Genomic DNA, 23,756 nt, shown 5'->3' with positions numbered 1-23,756 from the left:
TGCTTCTTGATCTAGATGACCTTTCGGGTCCCTTCTAATACCGAGATTTTGGCTGTATGATTCTTGAGTCCAGGACATTTTCCTATGGAAACTTCTCCAGAACTGATGCCAATATCTCTTAAGATTTATCATTTGTAGAGAGAAAGTAAGAGGACCACAGCCCATTTTATCTTCATCTTGAATTTCCACCTTATAGGCTTCTATTTAAAAAAAAAAAAAAAAAAGGAACAGAAGTGGTTTGAGTATAAACATTTCCAAAACACTTACACGGGTTTTGACTGAAATTTAGGCCATGAATCATATAAAAAGTGTTCATCTTTGTACAGGGAAGATGACGAAATTCACAACAACATAGGGATAGGGAAGTGGAATTGTATTCTTATCAGTTTTTAGGATATGAAGGCAAAAAAAGGAAAAAAAAAATTGGGAGAAAAACCACCCTGAGAAGTCTTCCAACTCCACCTCTGCAATGTTTCAAGTCTGAAAGTTGGCCAATGCTTAATGCTTCTTACCTCTTACCTTAATGCCTCTTACCTTGAGGCTGTAGATACCTGCTGTTCAAGGCATTAGAAAAGCGATCAGCTTGCTCTGGATGAAATTGCTGCAGAATAAATAGCCTTATAAGCCTAGCAGTACTGTGCTGTCAGTGTATTATTCACCCCTTCAGTTTCTCTTCACTCTTTGGAAGCTTCATAGCGTTTCACAGCATCTATTCTGAGCCGATGATATTAATGATGGCAACAGGCAGGCACCAGAGACTGCTCTTTTAAGAAAGCTTTACTGGAGCAATCTTAATATAACTTTACTGAGTTTCTTGGGTTTTGTATTTGCTTTGGCTCTTTTTTCCCTTTGCCGTGGAGAAGCTGCAATTTGCCATTTCTTGCTGCTGCTTACATTTTCTCCCCTGCTGACACTTTGAATTAAGGTTGTTATTGTTACCATTCCATTCCTTTGGGACAACCCTATCTCCATACAATGCAGGTAGACAGCCTTTCCAGCAAACTGCTGTTCACAAATCAGGAACTACAGCAGAAGCCAAGCAATTCTTTTGTTGTTGTCATTTCAGATATATTGAGCACTGTCAATGTACTGAGTGTACAAAACAGAAGGTTCCTACCCTCTACATGCTTACAATATTGGTCTTCGAAGATATATAAGCTCTTAGGGCAAATGGAGCAGTTAAAATTAGTGAAGGCAGTGATACTAACAAGCTCTAAAAACAGAGTAAAAAATGTTTAACAGCATCTGAAAAATTAATTCTTCAGCTTTAAATCATGATCTCTATCTCCCGTTTAATCTGTTAACACACTCTGCAAAAGTGTGAAGTTCTTTAGAGTTCACAGACAGAGTCTGATGCTTTGTCATTCAGCCATCTTTATCCTGGCCTGGGGCAAGCCAGGCTCTAGCAGCCACAATTCTCTGAAGAGAGGGTGCTGCTCAGCCGGTACGGCCATCTCTGAGCTCAGAAGAGGGGTCCCACAGGGCTGTAAGCCAGACTTCTGAGGAGGTGATGCCAGTGAGATGGAGCTGGTATCGGTGGAGCTGGTTCTGCAATTGCTGGGGAGACTGAAAACTGGATTCACTTGCTTCGATGGGAAGGAACTGCCTCTGCCAGGGTGACAGTGTGCTGCTGGTGTGATGCTCTCAGCAAACTAAGGCAAAGAGGAATCCCAGAAGAAGCACACAGGGAACACATGGAAATAAGCTTTCCTTTTTTAGGTCTGGCTTCCCATTCTTCCTCTATCGTTCTAAGAGAAGAAACTGCCACTGCCAGGGTGAAGAAGCCTTGCTGATATGATGCTTACAGGAACCATGGCAGTCGGGAAACCAACCAGAAACCAATAGAGAACAGGAAAAAGCAAGGCCCTTCTCCTCCTCCAAACTAGAAGGCTCCTTCTAGCTCTTCTCACTGTCAGAGCTTAACAGGAAGCAGTTTGTGAACAAGAAAACTGGTTTGCAGAGTCCCATCACAACGAGTAGGAGAAGGCGGGTTTGGAGCTGAGAGACAGTGGCTTAATATGTGGCAGAATTACTTTCCCCACAAAGCTGTGTTCTGTGTTCACTGATTGTATTGAAATGATGATGGGTACTAAGAAGTACAATATTTCTCAGCTGTGCTGTGGACTATTCATTAGACTCTCCAGGAGTGAAGAAGAGAAAGGGAAAGAAGACAAAGACTTTGAGGAGGGAGCTGTAGATAATGTGCTAGGCATTGACTTCACTCTCAGTTTATTACTGGTTAGTTAGACATGTTCTTAATATGTAGGGAATGGAAGAAAATGAGAAAAAGCAAGTAGAAAGAGAGGCAATTGTTTCACTGGAAAGTTGTCTCCATTCCCAAACATTATACTGTTTCTCTGTACTATTTATCCTATTCCTCACACCCTCTGTAATGCTCTGGGTGGAACATGATACATAAAATATCTAGAATAGGGCTTTCCTGGTGGCGCAGTGGTTGAGAGTCCGCCTGCCGATGCAGGGGACACGGGTTCGTGCCCCGGTCCGGGAGGATCCCACATGCCACGGAGGGGCTAGGCCCGTGAGCCATGGCCGCTGAACCTGCGCATCCGGAGCCTGTGCTCTGCAAAGGGAGAGGCCACACCAGTGAGAGGCCTGCGTACCACAAAAAAAAAGAAAAAAAAAAAATCTATATCTAGAATAAGCTGAGCGGCTTCCATTAAGAAAGTCATGGTGAGCATATGCTTGCAATTCTCCTCCATGTGTGGAAGGCTCGATGTGGTTTCTGTTTGTTTTACTGGCTAAATGCTATGCATTTGGCTGTCATCTGGTATATCAGTTGGTGTAGTACACAAATGGCTCTACTTCCTCATTTCCCACAGGCAGTATTTATAATGGCATAATTATGTGTCCAGAATTCAAGTTAAGAAGAAAAGGAAAAAAAGTCATAAGCAGAGTGATACAGGCTTGAACTTTAGTGAGTTAGGAGGTAATGGTTTACTGGCAAGTGTTCTTTGCTACACATGATAATGAAGAGACCGTACGTGCTGTAAAAGTTTCTTTTATTTCAACCTGCAGTTTATTCAGAATGTTGTGTGTTTTGTTTTATTTTATTTTTTTCACATCGTTGGAGTGAAACTGGCCATACTGTATATCTTTAAGGACTTCAAAAACTTCATGGAAGATACACCTGAGTGTGAATCTTGCCTCTGGCACTTATGAGTGAGACATCTTGGATAAAACATATGAATAGGTCCAAAGTTCAGTTTCTTTTCTAAAATGGGGACTAAGAATAGGCTTAGGGTGGTTACGTACCTCAACACCTTAGCTACATATACCACCAAAATATTAGCTGCTATTATTCTTAGCTAGCATTATTATATAATTATATTATTTGTCACTATTAGTATTACAATTAATAATATAAAGCATTGTTATCATTATTTTGTTAGCTGTATCTATGTCTCTAAAGTCTAACATATTTGTAGACTAAAAGCAGCGCTTGCTTTCCTTACCCATGTGTCTTGCCTGAAGGAGCAGCAAACTGGAGAAAATAAAACTCTATTAAGGGAAGCGAGCACGAGGCTATTCTGCAGCTGCTCTGTATAATCCAACACATCCATGGGCAACATTCAGTTTCCAGCTTCAGTTTACCTGCTGGAGTGCTCACTGTGGGCATATCCAGTTTTCATGTCTGATATAACACCTTGGTGATCAAGAAGGCATTTAAAATTCAAATTGATATCATCTAGCGGTGTCAATACCAATGAAATAACCATTTTTATTCCTATATGCTAACAATGCTATGGGAAAATCAGTGAAAAATAATACTTGATCTGTATAACTGTTGAGCAACACTTCATAATTTATTGCTAGATCAACACACAAGAATTTGAACTTTTAGCATGGAAGATAAATGAAAGATTCCTAATTTAGTCTTATTAACTGCCCAGGATACTGCTAGAGCTTATGGGATTTCTGTGAATGATTTGAACAGGTTTCTATCTCTCTGAATAATAACACACCTGGGACATATATAGGAGAAGTAGAATTTAGACACACATATGGCAAGGCTACAAGGTGGAAATAATTTGGAAAAATTTCCTAAGGTTTTGGCTAGATTACTTAAACTAATTGGTAATCTCTTTCCTGAAATGTCAAATAACTGTGACATGTCGAAATGATGTGCTTGGTTTTAACTACTTGCAAGTGAAGTTCCAGGACTCTAGCATCTGCTCGTGTGCCAAGACTATGACTAATGCCTGCTGTTAGTGTTGCGGGAAAAGCACGTCATTCTTGGGCACCTTTTCTTGGTTATTAAAGAATGTCTTCAAACTCACTGTCCTTAGGGGAGAATTTTCCTCCCCAGTCTATTTCTCTACTTAGAGCAAACAATTTATAATCATTGCATGGTAGTGAAAACAATTATTCTATAAACCCAGCACTTGCATCTAATAGAGTAAATTATCCCTCCAAAAGAGAAGTTTCAGATATTTTTGTTTTTACATTTAATGAATGTAATACAGGTTCATAAGCGGTTCAATTGTAATTGATGTAAAAAATGTAATCTCTTATTTAAAATAATCTAACATAGCTCAAATTTATCTACTTCTTTCCAATCCTAATGACTTTTAAAAAATTCAAATGTGGTGGACAGATCTTAAGATGCCTCTACCACCCAAACCATGTTGGGGAACTCCACATGGCAAAGAACTGCTGGTAGCTTCTGAGAATGAGGATGGCCCCTGGCAAGAGTCAGTAAAAACTGAAGATCTTAGTTCTACAACCACAAGGAACTTAAGATTGCCAAAAACCATGAAAGTCGGGAAGCAGATCCTTCCCTAGTCTCCAAATGAGAACACAGCCCTGACTGACACTTCATAAACCTATAAAACCTTGAGCCAGGGAAGCCATGGAACTCCTAATCCACAGAAACAGACACGTATTATTTTAAGCCACAAAGTTTGTGATGTTATTATGTAGCAAAAGAAAATTAATACAATAGGTGACTATCATCAAAGGCTGAATTAGTGCCCCAGCTTCCTAATTAACCTCTGTGAGGTTGGTCCTATTCTAATTCATTGTTTACTCTGCAGTCACTGTTCCAAGACACAAATCTGATTATGTCACTGCCTTGCTTAAATCTCTCCAGTGACTCTACATATCTTCTGAAGACCCTTCATTATCTATTTCCTATGTACCTCTCCTGCCTACTTCTGAGTACTTTGCCTCCACCTCATGTCAGCCATGGAAGACCTTCAGTCTTTGCACATGTTCCATTTATTCTCCATTTGCCTTTCAACTTTCAATTTAGGTATGGCTTCCTAAATTTAGGTCACAAGCTTCTACTTGCTACTGTAAAACTGTATACTTAACTCTAACATTGAATTTATCAAAGTGTATTATAATTGCCTACTGACTGTGTATCTCTTCTTCTGGAAGTGCTTAGTCAACAAAAGCCACCGCAACTTGTTCATCACAAATTTCCACTTACAGCACCATGGCTAGCATGTAGTACATAGTCAACAAATAGCTCATGAATGTACACAGTACACATTTCTAAACTAAAAAGAATGTGCACAAATCTCTACTAAACTGACTTGTATTGCATCCCTGTTTTATAGTTATGACCATAAACTTTGGTTTAATTAGTCTAAAGTCAGTGGTTCCTAAATCTTCCAGATTTCAAAACTCATGATTATGGATATTTGTTTAAAATGCAAATATTTGTTTCTATCTGATACCCACTGTGAACCTCTACAGAGGAAGATCCATGAATCTATTACTTTAACCAATACTGTTTGGAACGCTTGTGATTTAACACGTTTGGAAACACTGGCTTAAAATGGTTACATACTATTCACTATTGCACACCTACTGGCTTTTTTTTTTTTAATTGGGGTACAGTTGCTTTAAAATGTTGTGTTAGTTTCTGCCATACAACGAAGTGAATCAGCTATATGTGTACCTATATCCCCTCCCTCTTGGACCTCCCTCCCACCCCCCACCCCATCCCACCCATCTAGGTCCCCACAGAGCACTGAGCTGAGCTTCCTGCACTAGATAGCAGGTTCCCACTAGCCAGCTATTTTACATATGGTAGTGTATATATGTCAATCCCAATCTCCCAATTCATTCCACCCTCCCCTTTACTCCCCTGTGTCCACACCTCCATTCTCTATGTCTGAATCTCTATTCTTGCCCTGCAAATAGGTTCATCTGTACCATTTTTCTAGATTTCACATAATGCGTTAATACACGATATCGGTTTTTCTCTTTCTGACTTACTTCACTCAGACTCTCGGTCCATCCATGTCCCTACAAATGACCCAATTTTGTTCCTTCTTATGGCTGAGTAATATTCCATTGTATATATGTACCTACCGGCTTCATTAATTACTTTCTGTTGCTAGAATTTATGCAGAACTGAGCTCTGCTGGCTTGTCCCTGGCTCAGCAGTTGATTTTCTGTTTTCCCACAGCTCACTTCTCAGAATCGTTTCATGCATTCGCCTGTGCTGACAACCTCTGGGGCCCACCACGTTATTATTTTGGAGGTGGCCACTGCTTGGTGTTGACTCATTCTTTCTCCTTTGCTACTAATTTACACCAAAATTAAACCTAATTCAGTGAAGCCCCTCACTTCCCAAAATGGAGTTTCCTAGTTTACTTCATACCCATGTGTTCCTGAGTCACAAAATAGCAATTCCTGTAGGAATGTTGATGTTGTAACTACGTAAAACCATTTATCACATTTTAAGTTAGTGTAGTTTTAAGTTTTTGAATTTTTTTTGTTACTTTGAATTACATCTCCTCTCAGGGGATTTAAATGCATAAGTAAAACAGATATAACTAAATATCCCCCATGGTTCTATAGAACATAATAATAAGGTCCTTGAGAGAAAATTCATATTAATCTTATTATTCTTATTTCATACATACTATAATACTGTCTTATTCCAGCTATAGGGTTGTCTTGGATGGGCAGCAGGGAGCTGCCATATCCATTGGGAATACCAAGTCTTTGGAAGTTTCAGAGATGAATTCCATTCCCTACTGACTGGACCACTTTGGGCAAGTGACTTGATTGCTCTCTACCTTGATTTCTTCATCTGTAGAAATGGGGCTATTAATAGGGTTTTTGTGAAGAAGATAGAATTCAGTATAAGTAAGTTGCTTAGGGAAGTATCTGGCATACAGTAAGTGCTACGCTAATACTGAATTTAAAAATGCAGGTGGAAAAATGCTAAATCAATTTTGTCATAAATTTAAAACCAGCTCATACTAGATTAAAAACAATATAGAATCTGTTCACTCATAGCTGGGAATTATAAAGTGGAGTAGGGTCAGCACCAGTCTCAGTTTGTTCAGGGATCAGATTCCTTTTTTCTCTTTTCTATTGGTTCTACCCCTTTTTGTATGTATGTTTGTCTTAAGGATGGCTCCTATCTTAACTGAAAGACAGTTGCCAGCCAAAACAAGGTGACTTTTCTCCACACTCACTTAAGTAAAAGAGAGAGAATAGAATCCCAGCTTTCTTATTTAAGGAATAAAGTAGAATTTTCCCAGAAAACTCTAGCATTCCTCTCCACTGAAGTGGATACTAGCCCATTACAGAGGAATCACTTATAGGAGGGATAGTCTTCCTTTAAGTAATCAGACTTTACCCTTGATTTAAGGTCAATTGTAAAAACTGCACTTTTACTTCTTATTGGGAGGAGAATATTAGTGAGTCAACTACGGTATTCACTACATTTTATTTTTCAATTATAAAATTAAGAAGATGGGTTAAATGATTAGTAACATCCTTTTTATCTCTGTAGCTTTCCGTCAGAGAGCAGAGGTTAGAGGTTCTCAACCATTTTTTTTTTTTTTTTGCGGTACGCGGGCCTCTCACTGTTGTGGCCTCTCCCATTGTGGAGCACAGGCTCCGGACGCTCAGGCTCAGCGGCCATGGCTCACGGGCCTAGCGGCTCTGCGGCATGTGGGATCTTCCCGGACCGGGTCACGAACCCGTGTCCCCTGCATCGGCAGGCGGACTCTCAACCACTGCGCCACCAGGGAAGCCCTCGACCATTTTTTGACACCTCAGAATAATTGCAAAATAAAAAGTCTATATTGGCATATAGTTAGTAAAACACAAAACTATTATGTATAATATTTTTGTTTTTTAGTAGCACATTATATAATAATAATTACTGTAACTTTGAAGTAGTGATAAAACAATATTTTAAGATCTCTCATGATTTCAGACATTGCTAATACTACTGTGGATTTATTAATACATTAATAAATGCAGAAAATTACAAAATTCAGTTAGAAGTTAATGAAAACAAAGATATAATTATTTTTCCCACCTTAGTCTACCAAGTTCCTTCTATCCATGGACCTCTTTGAATTTAATGGACCCCAGATCAAGAACCCCTGTCATAGAACACTGTTTCAGGAAGTCAATAAAAATCCATAATATGAAGGATCACAAGCTTGGGGGTTCAGTTGTAATTCTGTTATAGCATTTACCACAATTTCCCCATAATCTGATTATGAGAGTATGTGGTATATTTTCATAACTATATTGTGAGCTGCTTAAAGGTAAGAGCTATATCATCTATATCTTTGATTTACTTATAGCACTATTCTTAAAACTGAGTCTTCAGTAAAATCACTTTGGGAGATTTAAAAAAACTACAGATGCTCCCCACCTACAGTAGACCCTCTGAATCACAATGTCTTCAAGGAACCTGGGAATCTGCATTTCTAAAGCCTTCCAAGATTACTTTGGGAAAAAAGTTAGCTTTCACCATGTTGATGATTGACATAAGAGAACTACTGTGATTTAACACCTGGCATAATGCCTTTGCACAAATTACATCCTCAGTAAATGATTAGGGATTTGAATGAGAGAAACTAGAACATATAAAAGGAGTTTACATTACAAAACATCACCAAAAAACCCCTCTCACTCAAAAATGACATATAAATGTCCACAAGAAAAAGGTTCAGGGGGGCTTCAAGATGGTGGAAGAGTAAGACGTGGAGATCACCTTCCTCCCCACAAATATATCAGAAATACATCTACATGCAGAACAACTCCTACAGAACAACTACTGAACGCTGGCAGAAGACCTCAGACCTCCCAAAAGGCAAGAAACTCCCCAAGTACCTGGGTAGGGCAAAAGAAATAAGAATAAACAGAGACAAAAGAATAGGGACGGGACCTGCACCAGTGGGAAGGAGCTGTGAAGGAGGAAAGGTTTCCACACACTAGAAGCCCCTTCGCGGGCAGAGACTGCGGGTGGTGGAGGGGGAAAGCCTGGGAGCCACGGAGGAGAGCGCAGCAACAGGGGTGCGGGGGGCAAAGCGGAGAGATTCCCGCACAGAGGATCGGTGCCGACCGGCACTCACCAACCCGAGAGGCTTGTCTGCTCCCCCGCTGGGGTGGGCGGGGGCTGGGAGCTGAGGCTCAGGCTTCGGAGTTTAGATCCCAGGGAGGGGACTGGGGTTGGCTGCGTGAACACAGCCTGAAGCAGGCTAGTGCGCCATGGCTAGCCGGGAGGGAGGCCGGGAAAAAGTCTGGAGCTGCCGAAGAGGCAAGAGACTTTTTCTTGCCTCGTTGTTTCCTGGTGCGTGAGGAGAGGGGATTAAAAGCACCGCTTAAAGGAGCTCCAGAGACTGGCGCGAGCCGCGGCTATCAGCACGGACCCCAGAGACGGGCATGAGACGCTAAGGCTGCTGCTGCCACCACCAAGAAGCCTGTGTGCGAGGACAGGTCACTATCCACACCTCCCCTCCCAGGAGCCTGTGCAGCCCGCCACTGACAGGGTCCCGGGATCCAGGGACAACTTCCCCAGAAGAACACACGTGTGCCTCAGGCTGGTGCAACGTCATACTGGCCTCTGCTGCCGTAGGCTCACCCTGCATCCGTACCCTCCCTACCCCAGGCCTGAGTGAGCCAGAGCCCCCAAATCAGCTGCTCCTTTAACCCCGTCCTCTCTGAGCGAAGAACAGACGCCCCCAGGAGACCTACACGCAGAGGCGGGTCCAAATCCAAAGCTGAACCCAAGGAGATGTGCAACAAAGAAGAGAAAGGTAAATCTCTCTCAGCAGCCTCAGGAACAGCGGATTAAATCTCCACAATCAACTTGTACCCTGCGTCTGTGGAATACCTGAATAGACAACGAATCATCCCAAATTGAGGAGGTGGACTTTGGGAGCAATGATATGTATATTTTCTTCCCTTTTTCTCTTTTTGTGAGTGTGTATGTGTATGCTTCTGTGTGTGATTTTACCTGTATAGCTTTGCTTTTACCGTTTGTCCTAGGGTTCTGTCTGTCCGTTTTTTTTTTGTATTTTTTTAAACTATAGTTTTTAACACTTGTTATCATTGGTGGACTTATTTTTTGGTTTGGTTGCTCTCTTCTTTCTTCCTATTTTTTTATTACTTAAAAACATTTTTTAATAATTATTTTTTATTTTAATAACTTTATTTTATTTTATTTTATTTTATTATATCTTCTTCTTCCTTTCTTTCTTTTTTTTCTCCCTTTTATTCTGAGCCGTGTGGAGGACAGGCTCTTTGTGACCCAGCCAGGTATCAGGGCTGCGCCACTGAGGTGGGAGAGAAAAGTTCAGGACACTGGTCCACAAGAGACCTCCCAGCTCCACGTAATATCAAATGGCAAAAACCTCTCAGAGATCTCCAAGACCCAGCTCCACTCAACGACCAGCAAGCTACAGTGCTGGACACCCTATGCCAAACAACTAGCAAGACAGGAACACAATCCCATCCATTAGTATAGAGGCTGCCTAAAATCATAATGAGGCCAAAGACACCCCAAAACACACCACCAGACGTGGACCTGCCCACCAGAAAGACAAGATCCAGCCTCATCCACAAGAACACAGGCACTAGTCCCCTCAACCAGGAAGCCTACACAACCCACTGAACCAACCTTAGCCACTGGGGGCAGACACCAAAAACAATGTGAACTATGAACATGCAGCCTGTGAAAAGGAGACCCCAAACACAGTAAGTTAAGCAAAATGAGAAGACAGAAAAACACACAGCAGATGAAGGAGCAAGGTAAAAACCCACCAGACCTAACAAATGAAGAGGAAATAGGCAGTCTACCTGAAAAAGAATTCAGAATGATACTAAAGATGATCCAAAATCTTGGAAATAGAATGGAGAAAATACAAGAAACGTTTAACAAGCACCTAGAAGAACTAAAGAGCAAACAAACTGTGATGAACAACACAATAAATGAAATTAAAAATTCTCTAGAAGAGACCAATAGCAGAATAACTGAGGTAGAAGAATGGAAGACCTGGAAGATAAAATAGTGGAAATAACTACTGCAGCACAGAATAAAGAAAAAAGAATGAAAAGAATTGAGGACGGTCTCAGAGACCTCTGGGACAACATTAAATGTACCAACACTGGAACTATAGGGGTCCCAGAAGAAGAAGAGAAAAAGAAAGGGACTGAGAAAATATTTGAAGAGATTATAGTTGAAAACTTCCCTAATATGGGAAAGGAAATAGTTAATCAAGTCCAGGAAGCACAGAGAGCCCCATACAGGATAAATTCAAGGAGAAACACGCCAAGACACATATTGATCAAACTATCAAAAATTAAATTCAAAGAACAAATATTAAAAGCAGCAAGGGAAAAACAACAAATAACACACAAGGGAATCTTCATAAGGTTAACAGCTGATCTTTGAGCATAAACTCTGCAAGCCAGAAGAGAGTGGCAGGACATATATAAAGCAATGAAAAGGAAAAACCTACAACCAAGATTATTCTATCCAGCAAGGATCTCATTCAGTTTTGACAGAGAAATTAAAACTTATACAGACAAGCAAAAGTTAAGAGAATTCAGCACCACCAAACCAGCTTTACAACAAATGCTAAAGGAACTTCTCTAGGTAGGAAACACAAGAGAAGGAAAAAACCTACAATAACAAAGGAAAGTGGTAATAGGAACATACATATCGATAATTACCTTAAATGTAAATGGATTAAATGCTCCAACCAAAAGACATAGACTGGCTGAATGGATACAAAAACAAGACCCGTATACATGTTGTCTACAAGAGACCCACTTCAGACCTAGGGACACATACAGACTGAAAGTAAGAGGATGGAAAAAGATATTCCATGCAAATGGAAATCAAAAGAAAGCTAGAGTAGCAATTCTCATATCAGACAAAACAGACTTTAAAACAAAGACTATTACAAGAGACAAAGAATAAATACCACATAATGATCAAGGGATCAATCCAAGAAGAAGATATAACAATTGTAAATATTTATGCACCCAACATAGGAGCACCTCAATACCTAAGGCAAATACTAACAGCCATAAAAGGGGAAATCGACAACACAATCATAGTAGGGGACTTTGACACCCCACTTTCACCAGTGGACACATCATCCAAAATGAAAATAAATAAAGAAACACAAGGTTTAAAAGACACATTAAACAAGATGGACTTAATTGATATTTATAGGACATTCCATCTAAAAACAACAGAATACACATCCTTCTCAAGTGATCATGGAACATTCTCCAGGATATATCATATCTTGGGTCACAAATCAAGCCTTTATAAATTTAAGAAAATTGAAATCATATCAAGTATCTTTTATGACCACAAAACTATGAGACTAGATATCCATTACAGAAAAAAATCTGTAAAAAATACAAACACATGGAGGCTAAACAATACACTACTTAATAACCAAGAGATCACTGAAGAAATCAAAGAGGAAATCAAAAAATACCTAGACACAAATGACAATGAAAACACGACGACCCAAAACCAATGGGATGCAGCAAAAGCAGTTCTAAGAGTGAAGTTTAGAGCAATACAATCCTACCTTAAGAAACAAGAAACATCTCAAATAAACACTCTAAACTTACACCTAAAGCAATTAGAGAAAGAAGAACAAATAAACCCCATAGTTAGCAGAAGGAAAGAAATCATAAAGATCAGATCAGAAATAAATGAAAAAGAAAGGAAGGAAACAATAGCAAAGATCAATAAAACAAAAAGCTGGTTCTTTGAGAAGATAAACAAAATTGATAGACTCATCAAGAGAAAAAGGGAGAAGACTCAAATCAATAGAATTGATTGAAATGAAAAAGGAGAAGTAACAACTGACACAGCAGAAATACAAAGGATCATGAGAGGTTACTACAAGCAACTCTATGCCAATCAAATGGACAACCTGGAAGAAATGGACAAATTCTTAAAAATGCACAACCTTCCGAGACTGAACCAGGAAGAAATAGAAAATATGAACAGACCAATCACAGGCACTGAAATTGAAACTGTGATTAAATATCTTCCAAGGAACAAAAGCCCAGGACCAGATGGCTTCAGGACCAGATGGCTTCACAGGTGAATTCTATCAAACATTTAGAGAAGAGCTAACACCTATCCTTCTCAAACTCTTCCAAAATATAGCAGAGGGAGGAATACTCCCAAACTCATTCTTGAGGCCACCATCACCCTTATACCAAAACCAGACAAAGATGTCACAAAGAAAGAAAACTACAGGCCAATATCACTGATGAATATAGACGCAAAAATCCTCAACAAAATACTAGCAAACAGAATCCAACAGCACATTAAAAGGATCATACACCATGATCAAGTGGGGTTTATCCCAGGAATGGAAGGATTTTTCAATATACACAAGTCAATCAATGCGATACACCATATTAAGAAATTGAAGGAGAAAAACCATATGATCATCTCAATAGATGCAGAGAAAGCTTTCAACAAAATTCAACACCCATTTATGATAAAAATTCTCCAGAAAGTAGGCATAGAGGGAACTTTCCTCAATATAATAAAGGCCATATATGACAAACCCACAGCCAACATCGTCCTCAATGGTGAAAAACTGAAACCATTTCAAGTAAGATCAGGAACAAGACAAGGTTGCCCACTCTCACCACTCTTATTCAACATAGTTTTGGAAGTTTTAGCCACAGCAATCAGAGAAGAAAAAGATAAAAGGAATCAATGTGGAAAAGAAGAAGTAAAACTGTCACTGTTTGCAGATGACATGATGCTATACATAGAGAATCCTAAAGATGCTACCAGAAAACTATTAGAGCTAATCAATTAATTTGGTAAAGTAGCAGGATACAAAATTAATGTATAGAAATCTCTTGCATTTCTATACACTAATGATGAAAAATCTGAAACAGAAATTAAGAAAACACTCCAATTTACCACGGCAACAAAAAGAATAAAATATCTAAGAATAAACCTACCTAAGGAGACAAAAGACCTGTATGAAGAAAATTATAAGACACTGATGAAAGAAATTAATGATGATACAAATAGACGGAGAGATATACCATATTATTGGATTGGAAGAATCAACATTGTGAAAATGACTCTACTACCCAAAGCAATCTACAGATTCAATGCAATCCTTATCAAACTACCCATGGAATTTTTCACAGAACTAGAACAAAAAATTTCACAATTTGTATGCAAACACAAAAGACCCCGAATAGCCAAAGCAATCTTGAGAAAGAAAAACGGAGCTGGAGGAATCAGGCTCCCTGACTTCACACTATACTACCAAGCGACTGTAATCAAGACAGTATGGTACTGGCACAAAAACAGAAATATTGATCAATGGAATAGGCTAGAAAGCCCAGAGATAAACCCACGCACATATGGTCACCTAATCTTTCATAAAGGAGACAAGAATATACAGTGGAGAAAAGACAGCGTCTTCAATAAGTGGTGCTGGGAAAACTGGACAGCTACATGTAAAAGAATGAAATTAGAACACTCCCTAACACCATACACAAAAATAAGCTCAAAATGGATTAAAGCCCTAAATGTAAGGCCAGACACTAACAAACTCTTAGAGGAAAACATAGGCAGAACACTCTATGACATAAATCATAGCCAGATCCTTTTTGACCCAACTCCTAGAGAAATGGAAATAAAAACAAAAATAAGCAAATGGGACCTAATGAAACTTCAAAGCTTTTGCACAGCAAAGGAAACCATAAACAAGACGAGAAGACAACCCTCAGAATGGGAGAAAATATTTGCAAAGGAAGCAACTGACAAAGGATTAATCTCCAAAATTATAAGCAGCTCATGCAGCTCAATATCAGATAAACAAAAACCCAATCAAAAAATGGGCAGAAGACCTAAACAGACATTTCTCCAAAGAAGATATACAGATTGCCAACAAACACATGAAAGAATGCTCAACATCATTAATCTTTAGAGAAATGCAAATCAAAACTACAATGAGATATCATCTCACACTGGTCAGAATGGCCATCATCAAAAAACGTACAAACAATAATTGCTGGAGAGGGTGTGGAGAAAAGGGAACCCTCTTGCACTGTTGGTGGGAATGTAAATTGATACAGCCACTATGGAGAACAGTATGGAGGTTCCTTAAAAAACTAAAAATAGAACTACCATACGACCCAGCAATCCCACTACTGGGCATATACCCTGAGAAAAACATAATTCAAAAAGAGTCATGTACCATAATGTTCATTGCAGCTCTATTTACAATAGCCACGACATGGAAGCAACCTAAGTGTCCCTCAACAGGTGAATGGATAAAGAAGATGTGGCACATATATACAATGGAATATTACTCAGCCATAAAAAGAAACGAAATTGAGTTATTTGTAGTGAGGTGGATGGAGCTAGAGTCTGTCATACAGAGTGAAGTAAGTCAGAAAGAGAAAAACAAATACCGTATGCTAACACATATATATGGAATCTAAAAAAAAAAAAAAGGTCATGAAGAACCTAGGCGCAAGGTGGGAACAATGACACAGACCTAGTAGAGAATGGACTTGAGGATACGGGAAGGGGGAAGGGTAAGCTGGTTCAAAGGGAGAGAGTGGCATGGACATATATACACTACCAAACGTAAAATAGATAGCTAGTGGGAAGCAGCCACACAGCACAGGGAGATCAGCTCGGTGCTTTGTGACCACCTAGAGGGGTGGGATATGGAGGGTGGGAGGGAGGGAGACGCAAGAGGGAAGAGATATGGGGACATATGTATATGTATAACTGATTCACTTTGTTATAATGCAGAAGCTAACACACCATTGTAAAGCAATTTTACTCCAATAAAGATGTTTAAAAAAAAAAAAGAAAAAGGTTCCTTTCCTAAGGTTTTTTAATAACAAAATTTTATTTGAGGACATAGTCCATGGCTCTTACATAAGAGTTCTTAATACAAATTGCTCCTACAATTCAGTGCCAGGGAAATTTCAGTTCCTCAGATGAACAGTTATGATTCTATTTATTATAGTATAAAAGTCAGGTAGCTTTGACTTCATTGTATAGAATTTACTGGAGGTGGTGAGAGACAAGAGGTGGAGCTACTGTTAGGTTACGTATGCCAGTTGCATGTCAACCGTGACAGGTGACCTGGAGAAATCAATAAAACATAATTATTTTAACACTGGCACTAAATCATAACCAGCTGGTCATTTGGATCCAAATTTCAGATATATTCAGCCCCAATACCACACTGTTATTTCTGAAACATAAGAGAATACACTTCTTGAGAAGACTGCCAAAGGAACTATGGGTTAGCTATTTGCAGATTTATTTAAATATTCATCAATATCCATTTATTACAAATTAACCATAGGTAAGATATCCCCATGTACATATACTACTTGTGCCAGTTGACTAACAAGAGTGCTCTTAATTAATCATGAATCCTTTACAAATGGATTAGAAAACTCTTCTTACCATGGATGGCTATAGCCAATGACACAGTTTACACTTCCCTTTTATTCTGCACCATTTGCTCTGCCTCTTACTTATGGAATATGCTATTTCCCCTTGGTTGAACTCAGGAGCTCTCTACATTCCTTTGCATTTTCTCACAGTTTATTATCTCAAGACCATGCCATAACAATTTTACTATTCCTGTTGTCTCTGCTTTCTGTATATATTGTACTACTTTGCTCTGTGCATAGCCTTGTTTCTCTTTGCTTCTTTCTTTTTCCTTAAGTTCTCAAAGTTACAGTTTCACATTTTGCTACCTATCTTCCTCTGAAACTAATCTTGGGCCAACCCCTCCTTTAATAAACTGCATTTATGGACATACAAGAAAAAGATATCAACCTAGTTGTCACTTCCACCAGGAGTCTTCCTTGACACCCAAAGTACAGGTTAGGGTTGCTCAATCACAAGCAACAACAACTTTCAGCTAATAGAAGCAAAACAGAATTTATAGGATGACGATGAAGGCTCTCAGAACTGATAATTAGGGGGAAAGTGCTGGATATAGAAGCAGGAAGCTCAGCAACTATCTTATAACAGCAACCATTTGCTTTGGCTGCTTCAGTGGGGATGAATAATGAATTCCAATAGTTTCTTCTATATTTGTAATACTCACTCAAGGTGTGTGCTCTGGAAAAAAGCAACCGATTACTGAGTTAAGCTAATATACCTGTGCCCTGAATTAACTGGGCTGTGAAAAAAAAGAACTTGAACATTTTCATTTCTGTATGATGTCAGGCATATGAATTTACGATTCTATCAATACTCAATGGAAAGGTAATTCTCCAAAAGGAAATCCAGGAGCTCTAGGAAGGGAGAATAAAGCAAGGGTGCTCAAAAATACAAATGTCCACTATGTTGTGGCTTATGATCATTCCCACAGTACTCTATGCTTCCCTCCTCATGACACTTACCATGTTATCTTGCCTATTCTCTAAATACCTCACTGGGTTCTAAATTCTGGGAGGGCGAAGACCATGCTTGTCTTGTTTACCACAGCATGTACCTTCTGGACTTAACACAGGGTTTGGTATGTATTTTAAATAAATGCTGAATAAATTAAAAAATATTTTTAACAAATTTGACTAAAGTTGTTGTGTTGCCAGTCTCACTATACTTCTGTGGCAACAGCAGAAAACCTACCTCAAATATACTTAACCAATAATGCAAATTTATTGAGTCATATAAGTGAAAAGATCAGAGTTAGAGTAGGTTTTGGGTATCACGAAAAACCAATTTCTTTCTCTCAGCCTAGCCCTGGGCATGGTCAACATTTCCTCAGTAATTGTTCCCTCACCATCTTGAAATGGTTGCCAACAGCTACCAGAGCTACAAATGTCTTTTTTTTTTTTTTTAATGTCCATCAGACAAGAGACAGATTTGGATCCAGAATTCCTGGATCAGAGTTGAAGAGAATAACTCCTTGATACACTGGTTTGGTCATATGCTTACCCCTGGACTAAATCCTTTGCCTAATAGGAGGAAATGAGCTTCTTTTTCAACCTGGTACTAGGTTTGGAGTCCCTTTTCCTGGGTTTCCTTCACTTCTTTTAATAATTTGGGAAGTGGCAGGAAGGAAAGATTTCTGGTAAGACTACCAACAAATGTCCATATCACCAGTCAAGCTTTATAGCCAGTAACGACCACACCCTGACCTCTTTTGGGTATGACCCCATCCCATAGATAGTACTATCATTCTCTTTAGTCTGCTATTCTCTTTCAGAATCCTAGAAAAGCGTATTAATCTTGCTTCTGTGGTTGAAGTGAAAAACAAACAAACAAAAAAACTCAGAAATGCTTCTGTGTGGTCAAGAAGAATTAAACTCTGAAACAACAGATCTTTTCTGTAGTAGCTTCCCGATTTTCTCTTTAATCTTTTCTTCTTTGCCGTGTCTGTCTGATGGAGATGGCAAGCAAACTTCTGCTTCTATCAAAGGTTTTTCAGAGACAGAAAAGTCTTAGTCTTAGTCCTTTGTAAATCCCTATACTCCCTTTTCTTAATTCCCACAACTACAATTTTGTCTTGCCAACACAATTACGGAGAGTGATTTACTGAGGCAGGGAAAAGAGAGAGCTGAAATAGCTTTTTGCCTAATCCCCAGAAGCCTTTATGTATTCCTCTTCAAGTGAGAAAAAATCCAGAGGGAAGCTTTATAGAGGATGTTCCAACAGCTGCATTTATCAAAATACCATAAAGTGAACTGGTTATTCAAGGGTATTAATGGAGTGCAGCCTTTAACCAATTCACCGTCTTATTTTTCACTTGTTAGCATCTTATCTATTATCTATTATGTGTTATTACTGTTTGCATTCAAAACACTAAACTAGGCACTTGCCCATCATGGGTAAAGCATCTGCTCATTGCTATTCTCTGAGAACTTCTGGGAAGTAGAGAGATTTCTTATCAATAAAGGCATCGTGTGTGAGAGGGATACAATATTAGTATAAATTACCCTAATTAAATATAAGGTACTTAAGTGCCCAAGTCATGACCAAAGTAGGTAGCATAAATACTTTTAGTGCTTTAGTATTAGTGAAATGTCACCTTATACAAGCCTACTAGTTCTTAGAATTCTCCAGTTGTGCAAAATGAAAATTCTGTGGAAGGTGAATTATGTCTCTTACTTTCTGTCTGCAAGACAGTGTAATATCTTGCCACAGCCTTAAAGATGCTTTTAACTAATGGACTATTGTTAAAGGACTTTTAAAACTGGTTTGCCCTAGAATTGATATTTTACCAAATCTGAACTCAGTTGCAAAGGTTAAAAAGTGAATTTTATCCTATTTATTCAGACATCTATTTTAACATTTAAATAATTAAAATTGAAAACCATGTCAGAATTTTAAAATAGCCAATAAAATTCAGAAAGTAGCTCATGGCAAGCAGAATGCTGGATTTTTGGTCTAAGAATTCATCCAAAACCAGTGACATTTTAGCCCCATGAGGTTGATTTTCTGAATAGGAACAAGTATTTTCTACTTGCAAACAATGTCCAACATCTGTTTTCAGGCTTTAATTTTCTTTTGCCTTCTTATTTTCTTTCTTCTTTTTTTGTTTTTCACCTAAAAATCAATGATCCCTAAGGATTTGTCAATGAATTTTTTTTCCTTAGGCAAGGAGCCTTTAATCAGACTTGCTGTTTTTTCAGGCTTACTGTACCCTTCAGAGGGATAGCAAGATTTTTGCAACAATTGTCAGCTGGTATGAATAGATTGTGATCATCTACAAAAAGCCTGTGAACACTTGCAGAAATTGGAGTGTTTTGTGTTTAACAGCACCTTAAACATAATTAGATGCTGGAGATGAGAGGGAAATGCTTCTTTTTTTTTTTTTTTTCTGTGGTACTAGGGCCTCTCACTGATGTGGCCTCTCCCGTTGCGGAGCACAGGCTCCGGACGCGCAGGCTCAACGGCCATGGCTCACGGGCCCAGCCGCTCCGTGGCATGCGGGATCCTCCCGGACCGGCGCACGAACCCGTGTCCCCTGCATCGGCAGGCGGACTCTCAACAACTGCGCCACCAGGAAAGCCCGGAAATGCTTCTTAAGGCAACAAAACATCTTTGCAAAGTGTTCATTTCATTACATATTTTAAAATATGTATATCATGAACTTTGATGGCATCTGACTGAAAAATATTCTGTGAATTCTGAGGGGTGACTTCTGCCTTTGTAATGGCTCCCCGGAAACACTTCTAAGGGTTTATTTATAACTAATACTAATAAATGAGGTACAACTTAAAAAGTTATCCTTGAGAAGTGATGAAATTAACCCTCATATTTCACTTTCTGCCATTCATTTAAAAATTTTCTTTCAACTTTTTTTTTTTTGTATTTTCCCTGTTCTTTCTAGATATTATGTCTTACAGGACTTTTTATTATCCTGTATCATAATACTGCTATTTTGTTGTAGCCTGTGGAGGGCATGCTATCAATCCCTGCAAAACCAAAACTGGTTTTGATATGGAGACTGAGGACACCATGCATGCACAAAGACAGTATGGAAAGGTTTATTACTCATATAATGAGACTTTGTGGGGAGAACAGGGCAGGCACCCAAGCAAGTCTGGGATGGCCTGAGCAAAGGGATGGATGATGGCTTGGGTTAGGGGGTAGGGTCACAGTGAGTGTTCCTGGAAGGGCTCCAAGCTTGTGAGCTTTGAACTTTCCCACTGACATCAAGAGAAGGAGCACCTGGGCCTTTTTATTGACTTTCTCAGATGAGGGCAAGAGGGAAGGGGCAGGGGTGAGGCCGGAAAGCTTTGTGTTCAAACATCCAAAATGGAGGGAGGCTCTTTATTACGATCGCTCTAAATGAAAGTCTATTTTTCATAAAAAATTTTAAAAGGAATCAAAAACATTTATGAGGTTAAAAACCAGATGCATTATGGGGATCTTTGAATTTTAAAAAATATTTTGACATAATTTGAGACTTACAGAAAGGCTGACTAACATTGTTCTCCCCAATTCTTCCCTCTGAGAGTCCTTGGAAAAGTTGTGCATGAGAGTCACAGCTGGTCCTTTTTGCTGTCATTCCTCTCTAGTGTCTATTGCTCTACTCTTCTTCTACTCCATGACAGCTGCTGCCTTCTCTCCTATGGTGGCTGCCTGTATTGGTACCCTTGTGTTGCCAACCTCCTCTAAACCCCTGACTTCCATGACCTTTTGACAATAAAGCTCCTTCAGCTTCTTGAGACCTGCTCAGTTTACTTAGAGGGTTTCCCTGTGGGAGAACTGTTGAGCCTCTAGGTACACCTTAATCCCCCCTTACATGTGAGCTATCTCTTCTTCCTTCTTGAGGTTGCAGGGTGGAGAGAGTGTTTCAGGAGGGGCTGGGTCAGGCCAGCTAAGTAGCACCTCATAGTGGACCTGGAATCACTCTTCCCTCTGCATTCCAATCCTTGTTGCCCAGTCTCACCCATTTTGCCAGACTTCTTCACTCAGGTACTTTTTATCTTTTTGAAGCTCCCCCCTTTTTAATCTCTTTCCAAATCAGCTTCCATTGGGGCCCCCAGTCCATTAGATAGTTGTTTGCCTACCTATACCTCATTTATGGGCTGTGTTCAAATTTCTTACCCATAGGACTCCTGGGCCCCAGGCAAGTCAAGGATGTGGCTGAACATTTATTTCAGAAGTCAAGTGAAAATGTGTTTAAAAAGGGAATGTGAGCTATGTTATATGTATTGATAGACTGAGTAAAATGAGGCCTGAGAATTGATAAAGCTTGGGAAAGTAGAGGTCATTGCTGACCTTGGATTTTGATATTTTCAGTGAATTTGGGGGAAAAAATCATCATGGAGTGTGTCCAAGTGAGAACATGAGGAGTGGAAGTGGAGACTGTTGAATGTGAACAATACTAAGGAACTGTGCTGTGTGAAAATCACAGGAGAGAGAGAAAAAGAGACAGAAACATCATTGCATTGCAAAGGCAATGCTTTGAGTAGTTAAAAACGAATGTGATTGAAAAGAGTGATGACACAAGTGAATGTATGTGTTGGCCTTAGAGAGGAGCATGAATCATTTATCCATTGTAACAGGAGGGAAGGCAGAGGAAATAGGGAAATAGGGACAGATGTTGGCAGTTTTTTTGGCAACACTAGGAGAATTCTCTACTGATTGTTTCCATTTTTGCAGGGAAATGAAAAGCAAGTCACTAGAGTATACTTATGCTTAGGTTGAAGGTGTATAGTTTATGAGATCATTTGGGTTAAAGTCTTCACAATTTTTTCCTTTCAAGGTCAGAATTCTTAACATAAGAAACCATGTATGTGAGGGAGATGCACTTGAATCAGGTGGGCCCAAATCAGAGAAATTGCAAATTGGTGACTCACCACCTGGAGTAGTCCTGTAGATGGATTTTTTTTTTTAAGCCTTTACACAGTCACAACATTTTAAAACTTAGTTTTCATTATTTAAATATGAGGGGATTTTATATTTAAACCAAATTTCATATCTCTCCTTAGAAAAATGGATTTCCTAGTTGCACTGGGCCTGCATTCGTGCATGGCAAGAGTAGGATGGAGTTGAGTAACACTGAGCCTTTGGACAGGGCACTCCAGTGTTCTCTAGTCCCTAACACTCCCCATTATTATCTTACAATTGGCTTGATTTATTCCAATAGTTTGCTCCTGTAACGGATTTGAAACTGAGACACAGGCTTTGCACTGTGCAACTCCTGGAAGCACCATTGTAGCTTCTGTGAATGGCACCCCTGGAGTTGTGTCCATTGGAAATCCTTGGCCTGACAAATATTTGCACTTCCTTTCTTGATGTCCACATCGAGGTAAACAACTGAAGAACACTCCTAACAGACTGGTTCTCATACCTAAATTTATTCTATTTGTTATGCCACATTTTTCTTAAGAAAAAGCTCTTCAATGTAATTTTCCTTCAGGGCCTGTACATTCCTTCCTTCAGGGGTTCAATCCTATCATCCAAAAAGGTATATTCAAGTCCTAATTGTCAGTACCTGTGAATGTGATCTCATTTGCAAACAGGGTCTTTGCAGACATAATTACCATACAAATCAAGATAAAATCATACTGGATCGGGGTGGGGGGGATCTCAATCCAATCATTGATGTTTTTATAAGAAGAGACAGAGACACAGAGAAACAGGCACAAATACACTCAAGGAGAAGAAGACCATGTCTGAGGCAGAGATTAGAGAGATGCAGCCAAGGATTGATGGCAATCACCAGAAAGTAGGAAGAGCTGAGGAAGGACTCTTTCTATAGCCTTAGGAGGGAGGATGGCCTAATGACACATTGCTTTTGGACTTCTATTCTCCAGAACTGTGAGAAAATAAATTTCTGTTTTTTAAGCCACCCAATTTGCAGTAATTTGTTACAACAGCCCTAGGAAACTAATACAGGGCCCATACTTCTAAAATTTTCTTCATTATTTTTTCCCTAAGAACCTTTGAAAACTCTTGACATTCATATTCATACTTTACCTTTATCTTCTTATTTGAAAGAGTTTTGATT

General features: G+C 39.3%; 1 protein-coding gene across 1 annotated transcript in view; it reads left to right on the top strand.

Moving 5' to 3' along the window:
* The window catches only part of LOC309829920 (uncharacterized protein C12orf50 homolog), a gene marked incomplete at both ends in the record, with an annotated part of 70,033 nt that extends 46,992 nt beyond the window's left edge, over positions 1-23,041 (top strand). Inside the window, one exon of the mRNA XM_082666177.1 lies at positions 22,893-23,041. Coding sequence (XP_082522303.1) covers positions 22,893-23,041 — 149 coding nt within the window. The remainder of the gene's footprint in view (positions 1-22,892) is intronic.
* Positions 23,042-23,756: the final 715 nt, after the last annotated feature.

Source organism: Grampus griseus (genome assembly GCF_964374135.1).
Source record: "Grampus griseus genome assembly, chromosome: 11".
Lineage (NCBI taxonomy): Eukaryota > Metazoa > Chordata > Mammalia > Artiodactyla > Delphinidae > Grampus > Grampus griseus.
The sequence above is the reverse complement of the archived record's forward strand: the minus strand, read 5'-3'. Positions and strand labels throughout refer to the sequence as shown.